This window comes from Pelophylax lessonae (genome assembly GCF_965119305.1).
Source record: "Pelophylax lessonae genome assembly, chromosome: 9".
Taxonomy (NCBI): Eukaryota; Metazoa; Chordata; class Amphibia; order Anura; family Ranidae; genus Pelophylax; species Pelophylax lessonae.
This window is the reverse complement of record NC_138776.1, coordinates 135437220-135461860: the sequence shown is the minus strand read 5'-3', so window position 1 is coordinate 135461860 and position 24641 is coordinate 135437220. Positions and strand designations below refer to the sequence as shown.

At 45.2% G+C, this 24641-nt stretch overlaps 1 protein-coding gene across 1 annotated transcript in view; it reads right to left on the bottom strand.

The window, feature by feature from the left end:
- Nucleotides 1-20653, bottom strand: part of BLOC1S2 (biogenesis of lysosomal organelles complex 1 subunit 2) — a 33430-nt gene extending 12777 nt beyond the window's left edge. Inside the window, exons 1-2 of the mRNA XM_082269277.1 lie at nt 20494-20653; nt 12549-12665 (exon numbers count right to left, since the gene is read on the bottom strand). Of these exons, the coding sequence (XP_082125403.1) occupies nt 12549-12665; nt 20494-20578 (202 nt within the window). The 5' untranslated portion in view covers nt 20579-20653. The remainder of the gene's footprint in view (nt 1-12548; nt 12666-20493) is intronic.
- Nucleotides 20654-24641: the final 3988 nt, after the last annotated feature.

The following is a 24641-nucleotide window of genomic DNA, read 5'->3' as shown; positions in this document are numbered from 1 at the left end:
GATGTGCTCCAAGACTCCACGAGTCACCAGGGGGACCCCACAAAAAAAAGTGTAAATAACAGCTAAGGGACAACCCCTACCACTCTGGCAGCACCACCCGGTTGCCAGTCACAGAGCACCAAAATCGATCCTCAGCAGAGAGGGAGAGGACTCCACCAGACTCACCACCCTCCAGAAACCAGGCACTACAGTCACCAGGAGAATCTGCACTGCACGAGCGGTGACCAGGAAACAAAAAGGAGTCAGCACCAAAGGATGAGAAGGGGCTCCCACCGCCAAAATCGCCACCCACAGGGCTCAACTGTCATGGCTGCCGCTTTTTTTTTTTTATAGCAAACCACCGCAAAATGGCCTGCCGGACTACACAAATATGGCCGCCGTGCATTGAGCACAAAGGCTACAAGAAAATGGCAGCCCCGCATGCCACCAAAAGGCTCCCAGGGACCCAGGAGGGATCCCTAGGCCTCGAAGTCATGCCTAGGCTGGACGGGGGGGCCCTGGCAGGAGCCCTCACCAGGTACAACTCCCCTCGCACAGCCGATCGTCCGCTCACCGGTGACTCACCCCCCCCCCCATCACCAGCATAGCACCCTGCCCCCAGGAGGTGGACCAGACCACCCACACAGCCCCAGCATGAGTGGAGAGGGGGTAGGATGGGGGGACAGATGAAGGGGGGTGCCTGACGGGAAGGGGGGGAATCCGGGGGTCCGACCGTCCCAAGGACAGGCCCACGTCCACCCCAAAACTCTCCTGAGGGGAAGGGGGGGACAGCTACCCACCATACCAGAAACTGCCCATAGGCGTAGCCAGACTTTTTTCTGCCTAGTGTCCTACTCCTGTAGGGGGCAGTATAACCCAATGGTTAAGAAGATCAGGAGCTGTGTCCGTTAATGAACGAAAGAAATGGACAATTTTTTATTATAGCAGCTTGCAAACCCCTTCCTCTAGTTTTGTCTGTACTGAGGTATTGACTTTTGGTTAAGGAGCTGGAGGAAGTGTCAATGATTATCACTATGGTAATCATGCATTTGTATTTTATGTATTTCATTGAAAACTTCAAGACCCTCTGCTGGGATGGCAGAGGGGACTTGTTGTTTAGTCACTCAAGGATCTCTGTGAATCTAGGACATTGATAAATGGGCCGTCACCGAGAAAAAACTCAATGATCCTAGCATTAATGTTATGGTAGGTGGTAGAGCATTCAGACTTAACCTTTAAAACTTACCTATCCTGATGCCAACCTTAACTCTCCCAAAGATGAAGAACTACATTGGCTGTATCCTGTAGTGACATAGCAGCTGGTGGATATAATTGCAGTGTGTGGAAGAGGACCAAGTATATTTCAGCCGCTGTAGTTCTTCAAGGAAGCAAAGATTAGCAGCATGGGCAGCAGTTTAGCAAATATTCTTTTCTTAACAAGAGGCCTTCTTATTACATGATTTTTTTGCATTTCATAACAGAGTCACTTTAGATTATAGCAAACCAGTGCTTTGCCCATGCAGGCCAACATCAATGGTTTGCATTACTGTTGCCCTGCCCTTCCCAACTGCACATAGCCAAAAGGAGTAAACTTGGTAATTCTGGGTATGGGTAGGTAGCTTGTACCCGATTTATTTTCCTGCCATGTGACCGTGCTGGTACAGTGCTGGTCCCTAAGGCTCCCAGCCAAGTCATGTGGACAGGAAGAGTCCTTAGTCCTGTGTGGGTTCTAACTTGAAGCTTACACATGACTTGTTTTCACTCCCAATACCTAAATGAAACATCAGGGGGCCAAAAGGAAGGGTGCCTGAATCTGTTGCCTTGCCCAGCACAGGATCACTTTAAAAAAAGAGAAAATGTATATAAAAACATAAAAGGACTATTAGTAGGCACTTTTTTTCTCCATTCAGCAGAAGCAAATAATCAAAGTACACACTCTTGCAGACTAAACAACCACTTTTTTGTGTAGTGTCAGTATGTGCTTGTGAGTCTATGTTATCTATGTTATCTGAAATGTTATCATTGAGAAGTAAATGCTCATGGAATCATTATTCTGCAGAACAGTGGCTTAGTGATTAGCACTACTGCCTTGCAGCACAACCAGGACACTATCTGCACTGAGTCTGCATGCTCTCCCTGTGTTTTCTTTTGGAAATCCAGTGTCCTCTTATAAGATATGCTGGTAAATTAATTGGCTCCTGACTAAATTGGCCCTAGCCAACAATGTGGGGGTGAAAGTGCTGGGTTACATTTTCTTCCAAAACCCATTAGCTCACTCATGGCAGATATAAGCAGCGCCATGGGCTTGACGCACTAAAAATCATTACCCCATGCATTAAAGGGGACAGCATTTTTGCATTTTTTTTTTTGCATATTCTGTATGAAATATGTGCCAAACTTCTAGGGGACAGCATTTAACACCCCCCCAATAGCGGATTTACTGCTACAGGGTGGCCGTTCTGTGCAATATCACACATATATACATATACATACACACATGCACAGACATAGACACACACACACGTGATTCCCCACCTACTAGCAGGGGATGCACGCATGAGCCGCTTCTGCTGTCAGAAGTGATATCAAAAATGCAGAAATCTGTCCTGTCCTGACAGCAGGGATGTGCTAAATTTTGTTTCCCTGCAAAGCAGGAAATAAAATCGATCACATCCCTTAGTGAAAGCAGCACGCATAGTTCACAAAAACACTGGTTAGGCACACATTTAACCCTTTGATCGCCCTAGCTGTTTAACCCTTTTACAGCCAGTGTCATTAGTACAGTGACAGAGCATATTTTTTAGCACTGATCACTGTATTCGTGTCACTGGTTCCCACAGAGTGTCAGTTAGTGCCAGATTGTTTGCCGCAATATCACAGTCCCGCTATATATACACTAGTTTGTGGACGCTATAACTTTTGCGCAAACCAATCAATATACGCTTAATGGGATTTTTTTAACCAAAAATATGTAGCAGAATACATATTTGCCTAAATTTATGAAGAAATTCGATTTTATAAATGTATTTATTGGATAGGTTTCATTGCAGAAAGTAAAAAATTTAGCTTTTTTCAAAATAGTCTTTTTGTTTATAGCGCAAAAAAAAACAACTAAGTGCCGGTTCACACTGAAGCGGCACGACTTCGGGGGGCGACCTGTGAAGTCGCATGCACTGCGACTTTGGCGCGACTTGCACGGACTTCATAAAATGAATGTCTATGCAAGTCGCTCCAGGTCGCCCCGAAGTAGTACAGGACCCTTTTTCTAAGTCGAAGCGACTTGTGTCGCTCCCGTTAGAACCGTTCCTGTACTACACAATGGACCGCGACGGTGCACGACTTGTCAGGCTGACCAAGTCGCCTGACAAGTCGTACTAGTGTGAACCGGCAATAAGGGAAAAAACCTAGTGGTGACCATGGTTTGAAGAAAATAAATTTGCTCAATTCCCCCATTGAGGAATTCCAGTGTTGACGCAGGAACCCCTCCTGCCACTCCATTGTCTTCTCCCAGCGGGGGTGGGCAGGGAAAGCTGTCCCTGCCAGGGGAAGACAGTGATTATTGCTAGCGGCTATAACAGGTAAAATCCAGCAGGCTGGTTACACCCAAGTTAATTGATCAGCTTGGTACATTCAGCCTGCCCATATACAGTTCGAATTTCGGCCAGGTCCTGCTTATCTGGCCGAGATTTTAACCATGTATGGCCTGCTAAGCCTCCAAGGGGCAGATGTTTAACACCTGGTGACAGAAAAGGTTTTTCTTTTTTATACTGTTTATTTGAAAAATGTGAATGTTCTTTTTTAAAACCCCATTACACCACATTTTAAACTGTCTGTGGTGGAAGTATTGCCAAGACAGCAAATACAATAATCAAATCATGATCTGCAGATTTACACTTCCTTAACCCTTAGCAGTTCCATCTTCGTGGGACTTTCAAGTGGTAATTTACTTGCAATATTTCTTAAAGCTCCAATTTTGCAAACAAAATAAACTTCTCACCTCCCTCACCCTGGTGAAAACCCATATTTGCATAAAAATAGCCTCCCCTTAGACTGAAAACAAATAAGAATTCAAAAGAATCTTTTGCAAGACAAAAGTTTCCCTAAAATACCGTGTGAGGAACTTGCAGTCAGAAACATTATGCACAAAAATAAACAAACAAAATGAGTGAACCATGCAAAAAGAAAATTCAACTAACATGCAAAATTACTACGTGATAAAAGGTATAGCGTCCTTTTTATACATCAGAGACTTTGCCTGTCTGAGAGGCACCTTACATGACCTGATAATGCTTAATAGTATTTTGCAATGTACTGTATGTGAGTTGGTGTTTGAACTTGGTGTAAGACTAAGCCCAGTACACACAGGCCAAATGCTGGCCGATATCAGCCAGTTAAAAAAAACAGCCGACATTCGACCCGTCTGTACGCCAGACAGTTTGACAGAAGCTGGCTGTTTGGCCGGTTTCTGTCGGAAGTGCATGCTGGAAAACCAGCAGCCGACCCGCTCCCGATCCGCGCTCTTAGCCATTGCCCGCCCCCCTATCAGAACACTACAGCTGGGGGGGGATCACTGTACTTACGACAGATCGTTCGTTCAGTGGCTCTGACCGGAGTGGACAGTTCTTTTTCGTTTAACCCAGAAAACTAATAGTGTGTAACAGGCTTAAAAATTTCACTCCTTGAAAATAGTCATTATATAGCAGCCAAGAAAAAAAGAAAAAACATTGTGGACAAATGACAAGGAGTTGTGCATGCTGTATGCCTACATCACTCTTCTAAGCTGAGACAATGCTCCTAATTAACAAAAAGAGGGTGTCATTGATCTGCTCCCTGGGGTTCTTTGCGGTGTCTGTGACAGACTGGCTGAACAGTACACCTGATGCTGAATGCTTTGGATTCCTGCCTGCCTCTTTTCCCTTCCCTAATCAGCTGAGTTTGGGAGGTAAGAAGGGGGGTGTTAACCCTACATGTTTTGTTTGTACAGTATAATCAGTGCATGGGAAGAGAGACGGATGGGAGCGGTCTTCTGACATCCCATAAGACAGGTTCGACCTGGCAGGGATTTGAGGCAGTTTTCTATATTGAAAACAATCCCTATTCCTCTGTTAAGTAGTTGCAGAATTGGCACTAGTTTCTATTCCACTATTGAACATGCTAACTGAAATGTATTTAATACTTCGTACAAAATCCTTTGTTGGTATGGACAGCTTCAAGACGCCTCCTGGATGAAGAAACTAGTCGCATGCATTGCTCAGGTGTGATGTTGGCCCATTCTTCCACACAGTCTTCAAACCTTAAAGGTTCCGTGGGCCTCTTCTATGAACACTGATCTTTAGTTCTTTGCAAAGATTTTCTATTGGATTCAAGTCAGGTGATCGGCTGGGCTATTCTAGCAGCTTTAATTTCTTTCTTTTTTTTTTTTTTTTTTAACAATTGAGAGTTTCCTTGGCTTTGTGTTTGGGATCATGGTCTTGCTGAAATGTTTCATCTTCATCATCCTGCTAAGATTGCAGCAGATTTTTATCAGGAGTGTCTTGGTACATTTTTCCACTGATTCTTCCTTCAAAGAAATTAAGTTTGTCAGTACCTTATGTCGAAAAACAGCCCCACACCATGATGTTCCAACATCTAAACTTCACTGCTGGTGTGGTGTTTTTGGGTTGATGTGCATTTGACCTCCAAACATGGCGTGTATTATGACATCCAAAGAGTTTCATTTTGATTTCATCTTGCCAGACTATATTCTCCCAGTATTTCACAGGCTAAATGTTTTGCAGCAAACTTTAAAGGAGCTTCAACATTCTTTTTCTTCAGCAATGAAGTCTTGCGTGGTGAGTGTGCATACATGTTTGTAGAGTGCATTACGTATTGTTTTCTTTGAAACAATTGTACCTGCTAATTCCAGGTCTTTCTGAAGCTCTCCACAAGTAGAAAACTCCTCTGATAATTCTTTTCACTCCTGTGTCAGAAATCTTGCGAGGAGCACCCAGTCTTGGCCAGTTTATAGTGAAATTATGTTCTTTCCATTTCCAGATTATGGCCCAACAGTGCTCACTGGAACATTCAGAAGTTTAGAAATCCTTTTGTAGCCAATGCCATCAGTATGTTTTGCAACAATAACGTTGTGAAGGTTTTGAGAGAGCCCTTTGCTTTTACCCATCATTTTTCTATTGTGACACCTTGGTAATGAGACACCTTTATATAGGCCAATAGTTGAGACTGAACCAGCTGATATTAATTTGCACTGACAAGGGGCAGGACTGCTTTCTAATTACTGATTTCAGCTGATGTCTTGGCTTTCCATGCCTTTTTGCACTTCCCTTTCTTCATGTGTTCAATACTTTTTCCCTGTCTCATTCCATTTTATTACACATAACTTAAAGGAAATGTAAGATGCCAGAAGGTTTTTTTTATATCTTAATATATTCTTTGCATTAAGATAAAAAAACATTCTGTGTGCAGCAGCCCCCTAATACCTGAGCCCATCTTTATCCAGCAATGTTGCAGGAGTTTCTCAGCTGCCCGGGACTCCCGTCCTCATTGGCTTAGACAGCAGCCAGGCGCGATTGGCTCACGCTGCTTTAAATTAAAGTCAGCCAGCCAATCAGGAGAGAGGGGGGGTGGGGCTGGATCGCGGCTCCCTGTCTGAATGGACACAGGGAGCTGTGACTCAGCTCAGATGCCCTCACAGCAAGCTGCTTGCTGCGGGGGCATTCAACAGGAGAGAGGGGCCAGGAGCACAGAAGAGGAACCGGAGAAGAGAAGGCTCCAGCCAACTCTGTGCACTTCAGCTCGCTTTTACCTGTCATGGCTTGCTAATTTGTGAGCATTTTTAACCTTTTATTTGGCAATAAATATCTGAGCTACTGCACTTAGAGGTGCCTTGCTTCTTTTTCCATTGTTCCTAGAGCAGCTTCTTCTCAAGCGCTGCCCAGGTGCAGGAAACTACACGCTGCCTGCTTAAATTCACAGAAGCGCCCATAAACATCTACTTTTCATCTGTGCAAAACTAACTGCACAGAGCTGGTAATTATAACATTTTTTTTTTTGTTTTTTAACCGCTTGTCGCCCGCCCGCCGTCATATGACGGCGGAGCGGTGCGACCATTATCCTGGGCCGCCGTCATATGACGGCGGCACTTTAAGCAGGGCAGGCGCGCGATCGCGTGCGCGCCGCCCTGCACTGCCGGTGTCGGGGTGTCCCCGAGACACCCCCCGTCACCGGCAGGGGGGAAACAGCCAATGGGCGTGGCTGTTTCCCACGTGATCGGCTGTGTTCCAATGACACAGCCGATCACAATGAAGGCGCCCACCAGATGACCGCGCATGCGCGATCGGGAGCGCGCAGCGCGGTCATGTCGGTGGCACTGTGTTCCGTAGTAAACAGTCGGTAGTAAACAGTCACTGACAGTGACTGTTTACTATGTGATCGGCTGTGAATCCATTCACAGCCGATCACAAAATGTAAACACAGAGCAGTAACTCAGTGTTACTAGCTCTTCTCCCCTCACACAGTTTCCAGTATGAGGGGAGCAGAGCTAGAAATAGTGAGTTACTGCTCTGTACACATGTCACAAAGTAAAAATCACACTAATAAAGGTCCCCACACAGTCCTCAGCCCCCCCCCAATGTCACCTGTCACCCAACAGTCACCTCATCAGTGCCCAGAAATTGACACCCATAACGTTCACATGTGAGCGCAGCGATCGCAGGCAGAATCACTGCGATTCTGCCCGCGATCCGGAAATCATTGCAAATCGCGGGACGCCTGTGCGTTGCCCCTGATTTGCAATAGCACCCCAAATGCTGTGCGATGTTGCCGCCATTTCCGCCTGCCGAATCGCGGTAACATCGCGCAAACATCGCATGACGCCCAAAAAAGGTACAAGAGCTTCTTTGGAGCGTAATGCGTTGTTTGCGCGATGTTACTGCGATTCGGCAGGCGGAAATCGCAGCAACATCGCACAGCATTTGGGGTGCTATTGCAAATCACGGGCAACGCACAGGCGCCCCGCAATTTGCAATGATTTCTGGATCACGGGAAGAATCGCAGCGATTCTGCCCGTGATCGCTACGCTCACATGTGAATGTAGCCTAAAGTTCACCGGTCACCAGAGACTGCCATCAGTACCGCCGTGCACCGTCACCTGTCACCCATCAGTGACCATCGCCCGTCACCTGTCACCCATCAGTGACCATCGCCCGTCACCTGTCACCCCATCAATCACCGTCACCTGTCACCCCATCAGTCATCGTCACTTGACACCCCATCAGTGATCGTCACTTGTCACCCCATCAATCATCGTCATATGTCACCCCGTCAGTGACTGTCACCTGTCACCCCATCAATCATCGTCACCTGTCACCCCATCAATCATCGTCACCTGTCACCTCATCAATCATCATCACCTGTCACCTCATCAATCATCGTCACCTGTCACCCCATCAGTCATCGTCACCTGTCACCCCATAAGTCATCGTCACCTGTCACCCCATAAGTCATCGTCACCTGTCACCCCATCAGTCATCGTCACCTGTCACCCCATCAGTCATCGTCACCTGTCACCCCGTCAGTCATCGTCACCTGTCACCCCGTCAGTCATCGTCACCTGTTTGCCATATACATGCAATCACTTACTGACCGCCTAACGACTATATGCGTCGGCCATTAAAAGCTAAATACTGGGGTTATGGCAGCAGATAGCCCCCATAACCCCGGTATTTTTTGAAACGGCGGGCGGTCGGCTTTCAGATAAGGGTGGTCCCAGTGGCGGATTCGCCGCGGAATTACCCTTACGGTGCAGGGGAAGAGGTGCCCCCCCCCCTCCTGCCGCGTCCCAGACGTTTTCCCAGCTTACCGGACCCGCCGGCAGCGGGGAAAACTATCCGGTCCCGGATCCTCAGAGACAGGAAGTCGAGTGAGGGCAAGATGGCCCTCACTCAACTCTATGGTCTTGGAGGACCGGAGCTACGTCAAAAGACGTTGCCTAGCAACAGGTTTAAAGGGCCGCTTTTTTTTTTTTGCTTTTTTTTTTTTCCTCTTTCAACAATTTTTTTTTTTTTTTGCTTTTTTAGTGTAGTTGTGAGGTGTGAGGTCTTTTTGACCCCAGATCTCACAATAAAGAGGACCTGTCATGCCTATTTCTATTACAAGGGATGTTTACATTCCTTGTAATAGGAATAAAAATGATCAAAACATTTTTTTTTTTTAAACTGTGTAAAAATAAAAAAATAATAAATAAAATAAATAGGAAAAAAAAAAAAAATTAAAGCGCCCTGTCCCCGTTAGCTCGCGCGCAGAAGCAAACGCATACGCAAGTCCCGCCCACATATGTAAACGGTGTTCAAACCATACATGTGAGGTATCGCCGCGATCGTTAGAGCGAGTGCAATAATTTGAGCCCTAGACCTCCTCTGTAACTCTAAGCTAGTAACCTGCAGAAATTTTTAAAATGTTGCCTATGGATATTTTTAAGTACCAATGTTTGGCGCCATTCTGTGAGCATGCGCAATTTTGAAGCATGACATGTTGGGTATCTAATTACTCAGCGTAACATTATCTTTCACATTATGGAAAAAAATTGGGCTAAATTTACTGTTTTCTTATTTTTTAGTTCAAAAAAGTGAATTTTTTTCAAAAAAATCGCATTTGGAAGACTGCTGCGCAAATATGGTGTGATAAAAAATATTGCAACGATCTCCATTTTATTCTCTAGGGTCTCTGCTAAAAAAAATATATATAATGTTTGAGGGTTCCAAGTAGTTTTCTAGCAAAAAAAATGATTTTAGCTTGTAAACACCAAGTGTCAAAAATAGGCCCAGTCTTAAAGTGGATAAATGGACAACTTTGTGTAAAGCGCTACTTGGATGTGAGGCCTATGTATGTGGCCAGGCTGTGAAAAAGTGTTACACATGTGGTATCGCCATACTCAGGAGGAATAGCAGAATGTATTTTGGGGTGCAAGTTTTGCTATGTACATGCGATGTGTTAGAAATATTGCATAAATGGACAGCTTTGTGTAAAAAAAAATGTGTTTTCATTTTCTTTCCACATTTTCCAAAAACTTGTGGAAAAAAATGACATATTCAAAAGACTCATTATGCCTCAAAAATTATACGTTGGGCTGTTTGCTTTCCAAAATGGGGTCATTTTATGGGGGTTTCCATTGTCCTGGTGCTCCAGGGCCTTCAAAAGTGCGATAGGTTGTCAGGAAATGATATGTGTAATTTGTGCTCCTAGAATGCCGGACGCTGCTACTCGGATGTTAGGCCTCTGTATGTGGCCAGGCTGTGAAAAAGTCTCACACATGTGGTATCGCCATACTCAGGAGGAGTAGTAGAATGTGTTTTGGGGTGTAGTTGCAAGTATACATATGCTGTGTGAGAGAAATAACCTGTTAATACGGCAATTTGTAAAAAATAAAAAATAATAAAAAAAAAAATCTTCATTTTGCAAAGCATTGTGGGAAAAAATTACAACTTCAAAAAACTCACCATGCCCCTTATTAAATACCTTGGAATGTCTACTTTCCAAAAAGGGGTCATTTGGGGGGTATTTGTACTTTCCTGACCTTTTAGTGTCTCAAGAAATGAGATAGGCCTTCAGTACATCAGGTGTGATCAAGTGTGATCAATTTTCAATGAATAGCACCATAACTTGTGGACTCTATAACTTTCACAAAGACCAAATAATATACACTTATTTGGGTTTTTTTTACCAAAGATAAGTAGCAGTATAAATTTTGGCCAAAATTTGTGAAGAAAAATGACTAATTTGCAAAATTTTATGACAGAAACAAAGAAAAATGCGTTTTTTCACGATATTTTAAGTCTTTTTTTATTTATAGCACAAAAAATAAAAAACCCAGTATTGATCAAATACCATCAAAAGAAAGCTCTATTTGTGTGAAAAAAAGGACACAATTTTTGTATGGGTAAAGTGTTGCATGACTGAGTAATTCTCAGTCAAAGTGTGAGAGTGCTGAAAGCTGAAAATCGGTCTGGGCAGGAAGGGGGTGAAAGTGCACTGTAGGCAAGTGGTTAAATAACAAACACGAGACTTTAAAATCCCTTTAACCTCCTTAGCAGTATTCTCAAGTGTGGCTCGGGTTAACTTTCAGTACCAAAAGCGGTAACCCCGAGCCACACTCGGAATTACCCCGCAATGTTACTCACCTTCCCTGCGCTCCCCCGCTGTCCTCCCCGGCCTCCTTACACTCTCTACCCGCTCTATGCACGGCCGATTGCCGGCATTTGCCTTCCAGTTCCCTCCCTGCGAGCGTTGCGACGCAGGGGGGGGTTGGAACTGGTGGCAAATTCAAAAGTTTAAATACACAAATGACATGATACAAAGCTGTGATCCTAACGGATTACACTGTATCATGCCATTTCACCACAGGATTGCACCTGGTGACTTTTCCAGTGCCCTGCCTGTGCTTTTCCAGAGCTTTGTGCCTGGAAAATTTTGAATGACCATGGCGTCCAAAAAGCGTTCTTTTTGCGCAAAAGCGCTTTTAGATGAGTTGGAAAACAGCGACAGCTAAAAGCACTTTTGCGCAAAAAGAACACTTTTTGGATGCCATGGTCGTTCCCAATTTTCCAAGCACAAAGAACTGCACAGGCAGGGCACGGGGAAAGTCACCAGATGAAATCCTGTGGTGAAATGGCATGAGACAGTGTAATCCGTTAGGATCACAACTTTGTATCATGTCATTTAGTGTATTTACATTTTTGAAATTGCTCGCAGGGAAGGGAACCGGAAGACAGGTGCCGGCATCAGCTGGGAGGACAGGGGGGGAAATCGCAGGGTAAGGGGAGTTTTTAAATATAAAACAGGTTTCCATGCAAAAGAATGTACCGCTAATAGCACAGAAATCCTGACATAATCAGACCGCCAGGGAGGTTAAAGTGATCCTAAATAATGTCTCTCTCTTTTTTTTTTTTTTAAAGTTAAAAATAACAAACATGATATACTTACCTGCAGGAGATTTGCACAGAGAAGTCCAGATCCTCCTCTACTCCAGTCCCTTTTGCTCCTGGCCCCTCCCTCCTGTTGAGTGCCCCCACAGCAAGTAGCTTGCTATGGGGGCACCAGAGCCGACCCACAGATTCCTGTGTCCATTCAGACACGGAGTCGGGGCCCGCCTCCTCTTTCTCCTCATTGGCTGACTGACTTTGATTGACAGTAGTGGGAGCCAATGGGGGGGGGGGGGGAGTCCCGGGCAGCCAAGACACTCCTACAACATCACTGGATCTCGATGGACCTCAGGTAAGTATTAGAGGTTTGTTTTGGTTTCTTTGTATGTACTGATTGCATGGGTTGTTACTGACGTGGTGAAATGTCATGTCAGTAGCACCATTAGAAATAGATTTACCTAGACAAAATGGTGACATGTTCAATACTTATTTTACTCACTGTAGAAATATATATATTTATTATATTATATACACATAAACATCCCTATGTGTATGAATTAGTGTTGGTAGCAAAATACTATGGAACTGAAAACATTCCCCTATCTGTAGCCCATTCAGCTCTTCATTTAGGTAATTTTTTTATTTTGCACTTACCTACCAATTCACCGGTGAGATAACATGACATTTTACTGAACATATCCTTGCAGAGCTCATTGATATCAGCTTCTGGGGGCTCAACTGCCTCTTCTGCAGTCTCAACAGTAGCATCATCTGCAGTGAGTAATACATAAACGAGATTTATTAAAATATGAATTTAACTTCTATAAGATTCTGTGATGCGTTTCATCTTCATCAGAATAAATAAATTGACTTTGTAAAAGTCTGCACAATTATATTTCACCTCTGCTGAGGATTAAAGAAAAGAAATTCAATGCCAATATTAAAAACACCATTAAAACAGTACCTGATCATCCTAATTTTTCGTGATCTCCTGCAATCCCCTGCACAACAACAATCAAGACCAATCAGAGCTTTGTGGCTTTGTATAGTCAGTCCAATACCCTGAGCAAGGAGGTGATGACCTCCTATGTATGCTACAGCACCTTCAATGTCTATTTATATTCTGGGATAGGTCCTGGACCAGGCGCCATTGCTTAACTGGGATGCAATCATCAGGAAGGTCCAAGACCTGGCAATAATATCTGGAAGAGGGATCTGGTTAACAAGACTGCCCAACATAGTTACAAATCCTTTGGCAGGTAAACATACTGTAAGAATTTTAACTGTGAATTATTGGCTTGCTTGTAGATATACAGTTAGTTAAATTGAAACTTTAGGCTAGGAATTAAAATGGGCGGACATGCAAGATTTTTAATGCATAAGAGACATTCTCTGTCACTGCTGCATTACAGCTACTTACCTGCCTGTCTGCCTCTGTAGAGTAAGCTGCACAAGCGCAGCTCCCCGCACAAATCTGACGGAACTTCCTGACTGGAAGTTGGCCCACCCGAAGATGTCAGCAAGGAGTTCCGGGGACGTCTCATCGCTGGATTCAAGGAGAGTATAGTTCTGCTTTAACCACTTAAGCCCCGGAAGATTTTACCCCCTTCCTGACCAGGGGGTATTTTGCGATTCGGCACTGCATGATTTTAACGGACAATTGTGCGGTCGTGCGACGCTGTATCTAAACGAATTTGGCGTCCTTTTTTTCCCCACAAACAGAGCTTTCTTTTGGTGGTATTTGATCACCTGTGCGATTTTTTGATCACGCGCTATAAACAAAAAAACAAGTGCGTAAATTTTGCAAAAATAGCAACATTTTTCACATTTTTTTTATATTAAATTCCCCCCCAAAAAAATTTAAAAATCAAAATTTTTTAACATTTTCGGCCAATTTGTTTTATGCTACCTATGTTTGGTAAAAAAAAAAAAATTGCAAAAAGCGTATTTTGATTGGTTTGCGCAAAAGTTATCGCGTTTACTAAGGGAAAGATTTTTGTCATTTTTGTTGTTTTTTTTTTTAACGCGTAATGGCGGCGATCTGCGATTTCTTTTGCGGTACTGCGACATTGCGGCGGACAGATCGGACCCTTGACTGACATTTCTGACACTTTTGGGGTTACCAGTGACATTTCTACAGTAATCAGTGCTATACATATGCACTGTTACTGTAAAAATACACTGGCAGTGAAGGGGTTAACATTTTTTGAAAGGGAGGGGCTATGTGTGTCCCTAGGGGCGTGCTTTCTACTGTGATTGGCTGTGGCTTCAGATGTATGAAGAGTGATCAATGGTTCTACATAGTAGAACCATATGATCATCCTTCATACACAGGGGAGAATGACAGGCAGCTTGTTTACACAAGCCGCCTGACTTTCTCCCTCTCCCCCGCCGATCGCAGAGTGACCGGCGGACATCGGGTCCACCGGTCACACGCGCGGGGGGGGTCCGTGACCACGCGGGGGCGCGCGCTCGCTCCCTAGACCCTCACAAGCTAGTGACGTAGCCCTACATCACTTTGCCTGTGAGGGGCTGACTGCCGACGTAGATCGGCGTTAGGCAGTCGGCAAGTGGTTAAGCAGGTAGTTAGGTATGTTACACTTACCCAATCTAGAGCAGTGAGCACTGCCAAGTCATAGAGATTTCAGTTTTTATCACAGTATAATTACCTTGGGTGCCTTAAAAGCTCAGGAAATATAACTTTGATCAGGAGCATCACCAACTTGTTCAGTTAGGTCCCTTTCACATGGTTCTACTGTTTTAATTGCACACAGACAAATGTGGGAAAAACAGCAATGAGAGCTGACTAAGAGATGCAACTCATTAGTAAACACACATCCTGAAGGAATACATTGTCTATATGTTTTTCATCCATCCATTGACGGATGAAGGACAGCAATGTTTTTTTATGGACCAATGGATGTAAATGGGTGATCATCAGTTAACATCCGTGTCCATTCCGGTTTGTTTTTTTAAACGAACAAGGCTCTGTCCAGATCCGCTGAAAAAGAACTGATGTAAACAGACGACATCCGTCTGCATCCATTCCATTAAGATAAAAATGATTTCCCGAAAAAATTGTATAATTTTTTAAAATTCAGAAAAACAAAAAATAATATCTACCTATGATCCAGGTGGAGGTCGAAGGAAAGAAGTAGGAAGTTACATCCCATATTTTCCACATGGCTAGCATTGCAAGAGACATGTCCCACAAGGTCCTGATAAACCAGGTACGTCAGGTCAGGCTTGTGGGTCACATTATGCCATAAATATAGTGAAAGAGTGGCAACCCTGTTAAGAAGTCTTGGAAGTGGTGAATTGATCAGCCATGAATCATAAAAAGCAGGTGAAATGTGGGAAGTGTTGTATAGGTTAGCCTTTATATCTGCAGCAAGATTATAATTGCGCCTTTGCATTTAGAATGTTGCAATGCTAAATACTGCAAGTGTGTTTCTGTCATCATGTCCTTCTTAGTAGAGAAGAATGGGACTGCAATATAAACAATAATCTCTAATGCATGCGTATCACATGTGTTGGCACCAAAGAAACACTTGCACCTTTTCAATGCACTGAAGTGATGTGAATGGGCATAATAGAGAATAATGCACTTTCCACTCTCTTATATAGTGCAGCTTGAGAGCAAATGCATGTCAAAAATACACTCTTTTAATGTATTGTCCCTCTGGGGTTAACGATAGGGGAATGTCTGACTCTTTGTGACCTCATGGACCATAGCACGCCAGGCTTTTCTGTCCACCACTGCCTTCTGGAGAAAACTTAACTTCATGTTTATGGCAACCATTCCCATCACTCCTTGGTAAATAGAAGGTAAAGAAATGGAAACAGTGACAGATTTTATCTCCCTAGGCTCCAAGATCACGGCAGACGGTGACTGTAGCCATGGTATTAAGAGACTCCTCCTTGTGAGGAAAGCGATGGCAAACCTAGACAACATTATAAAAAGCAGAGACATCACCCTACTGACAAAGTGCTGTATAGTCAAAGTAGGCTTGTGACGGTATCAGATTTTCATGCTGCGATTAATTGATTAAGGTTTTGCCACGGTATACGGTATTATCACGGTATTCTATTATTAAATTTAAATTATTAAATTTCCACCTCACTTCAATTTCATTGCTGAATTTAGGGGCTTTGGTTCACTTATGCACATTATTATATAGTCAGTCAGTACAGACTCTATGAACCAGGCCTAAAATAGGTCATCAAGCAGTGTCTGGCCTAACTGGTGATAACTGGTCCTGGCGCTCGGCTCCGATCCGATGGCCTGGTCATTAAGAGGGCAAATCCTTGTGGTCAAGATGTGGTTAAACCTGAAGGAGGTGTTGTTTATAAATTACTTTACTATTGCTTTAGGCCTGGTTTGCATGTATGCGGGTTGGTGGTTCGCATGTATGCGGGTTGGTGGTTCACATGTATGCGGGTTGGCGGTTCACATGTATGCGGGTTGGCGGCCCACATTTGCACAGGCATAGCAGCCCATTGATTTGAACGGGCTGCTATGCCCTCATTTTCCGCAGAAAAAAGGCGCATGCAGCATTTTTTTTAAAATTCAGTGGCCTTGAAATCCATCCTGCTTTTGCACCATGCGACTAACCTGCAGTTCCTGCTCTGGCAAGCTTTCTGCATTTTTTGTATACGTGGGCACAGCATTTAAAAACAGTTTGCGTGTGCAGCAACGGCAGGTAAGTCGCATGGTGCAAAAGAAGGATGGATTTCATGGCCACTGCATTTTTTTAAATTCTGCATGCACCTTTTTTCAGCTGAAAACGCAGGCATAGCAGCTCAAGCCCATTCACATCAATGGGCTGCTATGCCTGTGCAAATGTGGGCCGCCAACCCGCATACATGTGAACCGCCAACCCGCATACATGTGAACCACCAACCCGCATACATGTGAACCAGGCCTAAAGCAATAGTAAAGTCATTAATAGATAAAAACACCGGTCCTCCTGCAGGTTTAACCACTTCTGGATCGCAAGGATTTGCCCCTTTAAAGACCAGGCCATCGGATCAGAGCGCCAGGACCAGTCATCACCAGGTAGGCCAGACACTGCTTGATGGCTATATAATAATGTAATGTGGGCTGCTATGCGTGTGTGTGTGTGTATGTGTATATATATATATATATATATATATATATATATATTAGAGCTGCACGATTCTGGCCAAAATGAGAATCACGATTTTTTAACTTGGAATAAAGATCACGATTCTCTCACGATTCTCTGTGTAACAAAAAAAAAATTGGGATAACTTTACTGTTACGTTTTTTTTTTTTTTTTTTTATTCATTAAAGTCTATTAATTGCGTTTGAAAGACTGCTGCGCAAATACAGTGTGCCATAAAATATTACAACAATCGCCATTTTTTTCTGTAGGGTCTCTGCTAAAAAAATATATAAAATGTTTGGGGGTTCTAAGTACTTTTCTAGCAAAAAAAAAACTGATTTTAACTTGCAAGCAACAAGTGTCAGAAAAAGATCCAGTCTTTAAGAGGTTAAACTTCCTTTCTCCCTGGCAGAGGGAAGGAAAAAATACAATGTAATCATTTTTGTTTATAGTTACTCGGAGACTTTGCTGATAGGCTTTAGCTGTGTGAGTGAATGAGTCATCCAGCTCACTGAAATGTATCAATTCACAAGTCAGACAGACTTGACAGAGAAACTCGGTATTTTAAAAATGCCACAATAACAATACCGTGGCTATGCAATACCGCGATATATCGAATTACCGAAAACCGGCATATGTCTAAGTCAAAGCTATGGTATTCCCAGCAGTAACCTATGGCTGTGAAAGTTGGACCATAAAGAAGGCTGAACGCAGAATTGATGCTTTTGAAATATAGTATTGGAGTAGACTCTCTTGAAAGTCCCTTGGACGGCAAGAAGATCAAATCAGTCAATCCTGAAGGAAATCCAACCCTGAATTTTCATTGGAAGGACAGATCCTGAAGTTTTGACAGCCTAATGTGAAGAGAGGCCTCATTGGAAAAGACCCTGATGTTGGGAAACATGGAAGGAAAAAGGAGAAGAGGACGACAGAAAACAAGATGGATAGATTGCATCATCAAAACTAGGGATGCACAAAAATGAAAATTCTGGGCCGAAACAGAAACCGAAAATTCAGGATGCCCTTGTCCAAGAACCGAAATCGAAAATGCCTTTTTTCCCCCCAAAGGATTTTAAAATTGTTTTTTTCTATCATTTTATTAATATTAGACTTGAATTTATAGCTATAGCTCAGCTATAGATGAAATAGAAAAAAAAAAAAGTTAGTGAATAATTAACTTTATTATTTTTATTTACTTATAAAAATTTGATCACATGACTTACGTAATTGCAGCAGCAGGAGTCAGACACTATCTTTAAGCCCAGCACAGCTTTCTGCAATACAGTCCTCTGGCCAGCAGGGGGAGTCAGCAGTGATGAGTTGCCTGTCATTCAGCTAGCAGCTCCACATACACAGTGGGCAAGCTGGTTCAGATGACGGCATCCTGTGCAGCCTGCAGGAGTTGTGTATGGCTGGAGCAATGCTGCAAAAATGTCCTAGGACTGGAGGTAGGTTCCCTCTTTTGGCTGCAAGTGTAAATATGCAAGGCTTCAGGGGCCTGTGGTACCGCCAGGGGAGGGCTGGCAGTCTTAGACCTGGGGGGCAAGTGAAAGCTGCTGCTGCGGCGGCCATTCATTTTCGGAATTTATGACCCATTTTCGGCTGAAATGGGATAGGCCTACTTTCGGCCGAAAATTTTGGTTGCCGAAATTTCGGTGCACCACTAGTTGCCAAGATTTTAGTTTTCTTAATGTTCAATTTAAGGCTAGCTTTTGCGCTCTATTCTTTCACCTTCATTAAGAGACTCTTTAGTACTTCACTTGCTACCATTAGTGTAGTATCGTCCCTTAGTATCGTCTGCCCTTATTTGGTATCGGAATATAAACTTACCTCTTCCAGTCCTGTGGCCATTGTTGAGTTTTCAAAATTTGTTGGCATATTGAGTGCAGCACCTCTACAGCATCGTCTTTTAGGATAAAAAAAAAAAAAAAAAAAACTCAGCTGGGATACCATCACTTCCACTAGTTTTGTTATTAGCAATGCTTTCTAAGGCCCGCTTAACTTCACTCTCCAGGATATCCGGTTCAAGGTCAGTGACTGAATCATCATGGTTATATGGAGCATTCAGATATTTTTTGTATAGTTCTTGTGTATTCTTGCCATCTCTTCTTTATCTCTTCTGCTTCTGTCAGGTCCTTGCCATTTTTATCTATCATCGTGCCCACCTTTGCACAAAACCTTCCTATGATATCTCCAATTTTCTTGAAAAGCTCTCTAGTCTTTCCCATACTGTTGTTTTCCTCTAAGTCTTTACATTGATTGTTTAAGAGGTTCTTTGTCTCTTCTTGCTATCCTCTGGAAGTCTGCATTCAGTTGGGTATATTTTCCCCTTTCTTCATTGTCTTTTGCCTTCCTTCTTTGATCAGCTATTTGTATGGCCTCATCAGATAGCCACTTTGCTTTCTTGCATTCCTTCTTCTTTGGGATGGTTTTCATTGCTGTGTCTTGTATGATTTTACACCCTTCCTTCCATAGTTCCTCAAGCACTCTGTCTATCAGATCCCTCCATAGTTCCTAAGGCAATCTATCAGATCTAATCCCTTAAATCTGTTTGTCAACTCCACTGAGTATTCACAAGGGATCCGATTTAGATCATATCTGAAATGTCTAGTGGTGTTTCCCACTTTCTTCAATTTAAGACTGAATTTTGCTCGAAGAAGCCCTAAGAATGTTTGATGGGGGGGGGGGGGGGTAATCCTAACCAAACCCTTTATCTACCCTCAATGAAGCCTCTTAGAAAATGTTTAGTGGAGCCCTTTACCATATACAGTACACTATCCAATTGTCCATGCTTAGGTGTTCCATCCTGAAAGCAACAAAATGTCAATCTATCCATGGTCAGTTTCAGTTACCATATGTATAACATATGTTCAGTTTCTTTATTTTAACACTGAAAGTGAAAGATAAAGGCAGTTGCCGTGCATAACTTCTCCATATTCTGGTTGCTCCAGTTTTGATAATATCCCCTCACTGTGTGTCTTCAAAAGTAACAAATGGGAAAGTATTGTGATAACTTAAAAAATATGAGATAATTTTAAAATGCTAATGTTACTTGATATTATTATGCTGAATCAAGAATGAAGAGAGTTTGCAACTTTGCCCATTCAAGGAAAAGTAACAGTCTTTTGAAAGGCTAATTCTTCAACCCACTAATATGCAGCTTCTACATGCTCCCTGGTTCTCCATTGGAGATAAGATCCAGCCCTGTGTAGGCTTTGTTTACACAGGATTGATGATGTCTTCTTCCTCCCATGGGGACAGCAATTGGGTTTAGCCCTTAGTCACCCAGAAGCACTGGGTGATTACCAAGGGCTGCAAAATAGCAATCGAGTGCTGCAAAGCAGAGGGAGAAATCAGTGGGTGGGCGAGCAGGAGAATCTTTCACTAGGCTCTGAATTGGTAAAGTGACAGATTCTCACTGTAAATACCATAGTGTAACAAAACACAAGGAGTACTAATAAAATATTTACCATGAGATGTAGGTGCCTGTGATGCTGTAGGAGCTACTGTTGGCTCATCAGAAGGTAGTTTCTGTGCACCTTCCAGTTCTGCCATACCAAAAAGAACTTGTCACGGCCTTCAAGTTGTTGTAGAATAATGCTGGATGAAAAAACGGAATTTTTGTAAAATCTTACCTGTAAAATTCCTTTCTCTGAGTCCTCCGACAGTCGCCGCCTCTTCATATTCGTCACATATGGGGTATTAGACTTTGCTCCGAAGGAGTAGCTAGGCAACAGAATATGTTAACAATAAAGCTTTAACATATCCCACCCTCAAGGGGTGGTCCCCTCAGTCAATACCCTCCTACTTCCTGCAACCATATCTCAGTTTTAGTGGAATAGCAGTAGAGTATACATACAAACCCCAAAAGAGGGGCGGGGGCGGCGACTGTCGGAGGACTCAGAGAAAGGAATTTTACAGGTAAGATTTTACAAAAATTCCGTTTTCTCTTACGTCCTCCGACAGTCGCCGCCTCTTCATATTCGTCACATATGGGGACGTCCCAAAGCAGTGCAAACATGAGGGGTGGGAAACGCATCCGCGCCGAAAGGCAACGCAGTCTCCACATCAAAGAAAAGAACCTTACCAAAGGAAGGAACTAGCTGGGCAACAGCAAAAATAAGTGCTCAACAGGAGCAACAACCCAGGAAAAGACAAAAAACCAGGGGATACAAAACTTATCCCAACAGCCAGGAGTCCCCAACAAGGGACCCTAGGGAACAGCCGCACTAAGAACCTTGCGGCCAAAGGAAGCATCCGCCGATGCCTGAACATCTACTTTGTAGAATTTTGTGAAAGTGTGCACGGTCGACCAAGTCGCCGCCTTACACACCTGGGCTACAGAAGCCCCATGACGACAGGCCCAAGACGTACTCAGAGATCTAGTAGAGTGCGCCTTCACAGGCACAGGGGGAACCTTCCCCTGCAAGGCATAAGCCTGTTCAATGGTCTGCCTGATCCATTTGGCAATGGTAGAGGCGGAAGCCGCCATGCCCTTCCGAGGACCCTCTGGAAGAACAAACAAGGAGTCCGTCTTTCGAAAAGACTCAGTCGATTTAAGGTAAACCCTAATCGCTCGAACAACATCCAGAGAATGCAATCTCACCTCCTTAGGATGTTTAGGCTTCGTGCATAACGAAGGCAAAACAATATCCTCGTTAAGATGGAATTCCGAAACTCGTTTCGGCAGAAAAGAAGGATTAGGTCGCAAAACCACCTTATCCAAATGAACAACCAGGTACGGAGACTTGCAGGACAAAGCCGCCAGTTCCGACACTCTGCGAGCCGAAGTGATCGCCACCAAAAAGGCGACCTTTTTGGACAACATAGACAACGAGATCTCCCTGATCTGTTCAAAAGGAGCACGTTGTAACACAGACAGGACTAGATTCAAGTCCCAAGGGGGCAAGGGATCCCTCCTAGGAGGAACCAGATGCCGCACACCCTGAATAAAAGTGCCAACCAAGGAGTTGGAAGCTACGGGACGTTGAAACAGAACGGCCAGCGCAGACACCTGACCCTTTATCGTAGCCAGCGCCAAACGCTGATCGACACCCGTCTGAAGGAAAGACAGCACACGGGAAACCGAGTACGTGCGGGGTGAAAACCCCCTGGACTCACACCAGGCAAAATAGGCCTTCCAAGTACGGTAATAAACCTTTCCCGAGGAAGACTTCCTCGCGTTGATCAAGGTATGAACAACCTCTGGAGAGAGACCCTTCTCCTTCAGGACCTCGGTCTCAACAGCCAGGCCGTCAAAGCCAGCGACTGTAAAGCAGGATGGTAAATCGGTCCTTGAGACAGTAGATCGTCCCGAAGAGGCAGACGCCAGGGGGCGTCGACCGCCAGATTCACGAGGTCTGCGTACCAGGACCGGCGAGGCCAGTCCGGTGCCACAAGAATCACCGTGCTGCGTTCCGAGTGTAACCTGCGAAGGAACCGGGACAGCAACTGAATCGGTGGAAACGCGTACATCAGCCTGTACTGATGCCACGGGGCCACTAACGCGTCCGACGCGTCCGCCCGAGGGTCGCGCGTCCTTGCCACGAACCTCTTCACCTTGTAGTTGAGGCGAGACGCGAACAGGTCCACATCTGGAAGACCCCACTTCGCGCACAACATCTGGAAGACAGCCGGGTGGAGAGACCATTCCCCCTGATCCAGGGTCTGGCGACTCAGATAGTCCGCCTGCCAGTTCTCCACTCCCGGAATGTGAACCGCCGTTATCGCCGGGACATGAGTCTCGGCCCAAGACAGAATGTCGGCCACTTCTCGAGCCGCTCGGGCACTCCTGGTGCCCCCTTGGTGGTTGATGTAGGCCACCGCCGTGGCATTGTCCGTCTGCACCCGAACCGGGCAGCCCTGCAGCCGGTCCGTCCAGCGATGAAGACAGAGCCTTATCGCACGCAATTCCAGAATGTTGATCGGGAGGGAAGACTCCCCCTCCGACCAGGTCCCCTGGGCGGACAGAACGCCCAGAACACCACCCCAGCCCGACAGGCTGGCATCCGTGGTGATTATCGTCCACGAGATCGGACGAAACGACTTGCCCCCGGACACCAACGGGGACTGGAGCCACCACAGGAGGTTTTCCCTGGTGCGATGACTCAACGAGATCTGAAGATCCAGAGATTGAGGTCGCCCGTCCCACTTGGACAAGATCTCCGCTTGGAGACCCCGCGTGTGAAACTGCGCGAAAGGAATCGCCTCGAAAGCCGAGACCATCAATCCCAGACATCTCATACACGTCCGCAGAGACGAGTTCGGAACGTCCCTGAGGGACCTGACTCCCTCCTGAAGAGTCCTGAGTTTGTCTTCCGGCAGGAAGACCTTCGCCTGCACCGAGGCCAGTATCATTCCCAGATAGGGAAGACGAACCGACGGACTCAGAGTCGACTTTGGAACATTTATCGTCCAACCGAACTCCTGCAGAGTTTGCATCGTGACAGACAGGTCCTTCTCCAGACCCTGACTGGTCGCAGACCGAATCAGAATGTCGTCCAGATACCCCAGGACAGAAATGCCCTGGGCTCTCAATAATGCCAGAACCGGTGCAAGCACCTTGGTGAAGACCCGCGGAGCCGAGGCGAGCCCAAAGGGCAACGCCACGAACTGGTAGTGATCCTCCGCAATGGCAAATCGAAGGTATCTCTGATGACCCTCGAATATGGGGATGTGAAGATACGCATCCTTCAAATCGATGGAGGCCATGAATTCCCCCGGAACCAGGGCAGCCACCACCGAGCGCAGGGATTCCATGCGGAACTTGCGAACCCGCACAGAGCGGTTCAGAGCTTTCAAGTCCAGAATTGGACGAACCTTGCCCTCCTTTCTGGGCACAGTGAACAGATTGGAATAAAACCCCCGAAATCTGTCCCGATGAGGCACCGGAACCACCACTCCCTGAGCCCTCAGGTCCCGCACCGCCAGGCGCAGATCCCGCAGGCGCTCTGGAGACAGTTGTAGATTTGAGGGAAAAAATCTGCTCTCTGGCCGAGAGAGAAACTCGATCTTGTAACCAGATCGAACGATTTCCAGAACCCATCTGTCCCGCACACGGGCCAACCAGGGCTGAAGAAAACCGAGCAAGCGTCCCCCCACCCCAAAACTGGGTGAGGGCGCCCCTTCAGGCCGAACTGTTATGGGCCGCAGGTCCGGATTGGCCGGACTTCTGTTTTCCAGACCAGGGCTTCTTCTGAGAGCCCTGGCCCTTGAACGGTTTGCCCTTGTAGTGCGGCCGAAAGGCACGAAAGGACCCCTGAGGGGGCCGAAAATTAGCATGCTTCTTCCCAGAAGCCCCCTTAGCCTTGGGGAAATGGGGCAAGAGAGTGCTCTTACCCCCAGTAATCCCCTTAATCAACACATCCAGGGACTCCCCAAAAAGGCGAGACCCATCATAAGGCAGATTGGCTAAGGTTTTACGTGAAGATTGGTCCACCGACCAACATTTCAACCAAACCAGGCGGCGAGACAACACCGCCACGCTGTGCACACGCGCGGCCAACGGAATCAGGTCCAGGTCCGCATCACACAGATACATGACACCCTGGTGGATCTGATCCACCATATCCAGGGTCGCCGCTGAGGCCGAATCGGCCACTAGGACGCGCCTAAGCAT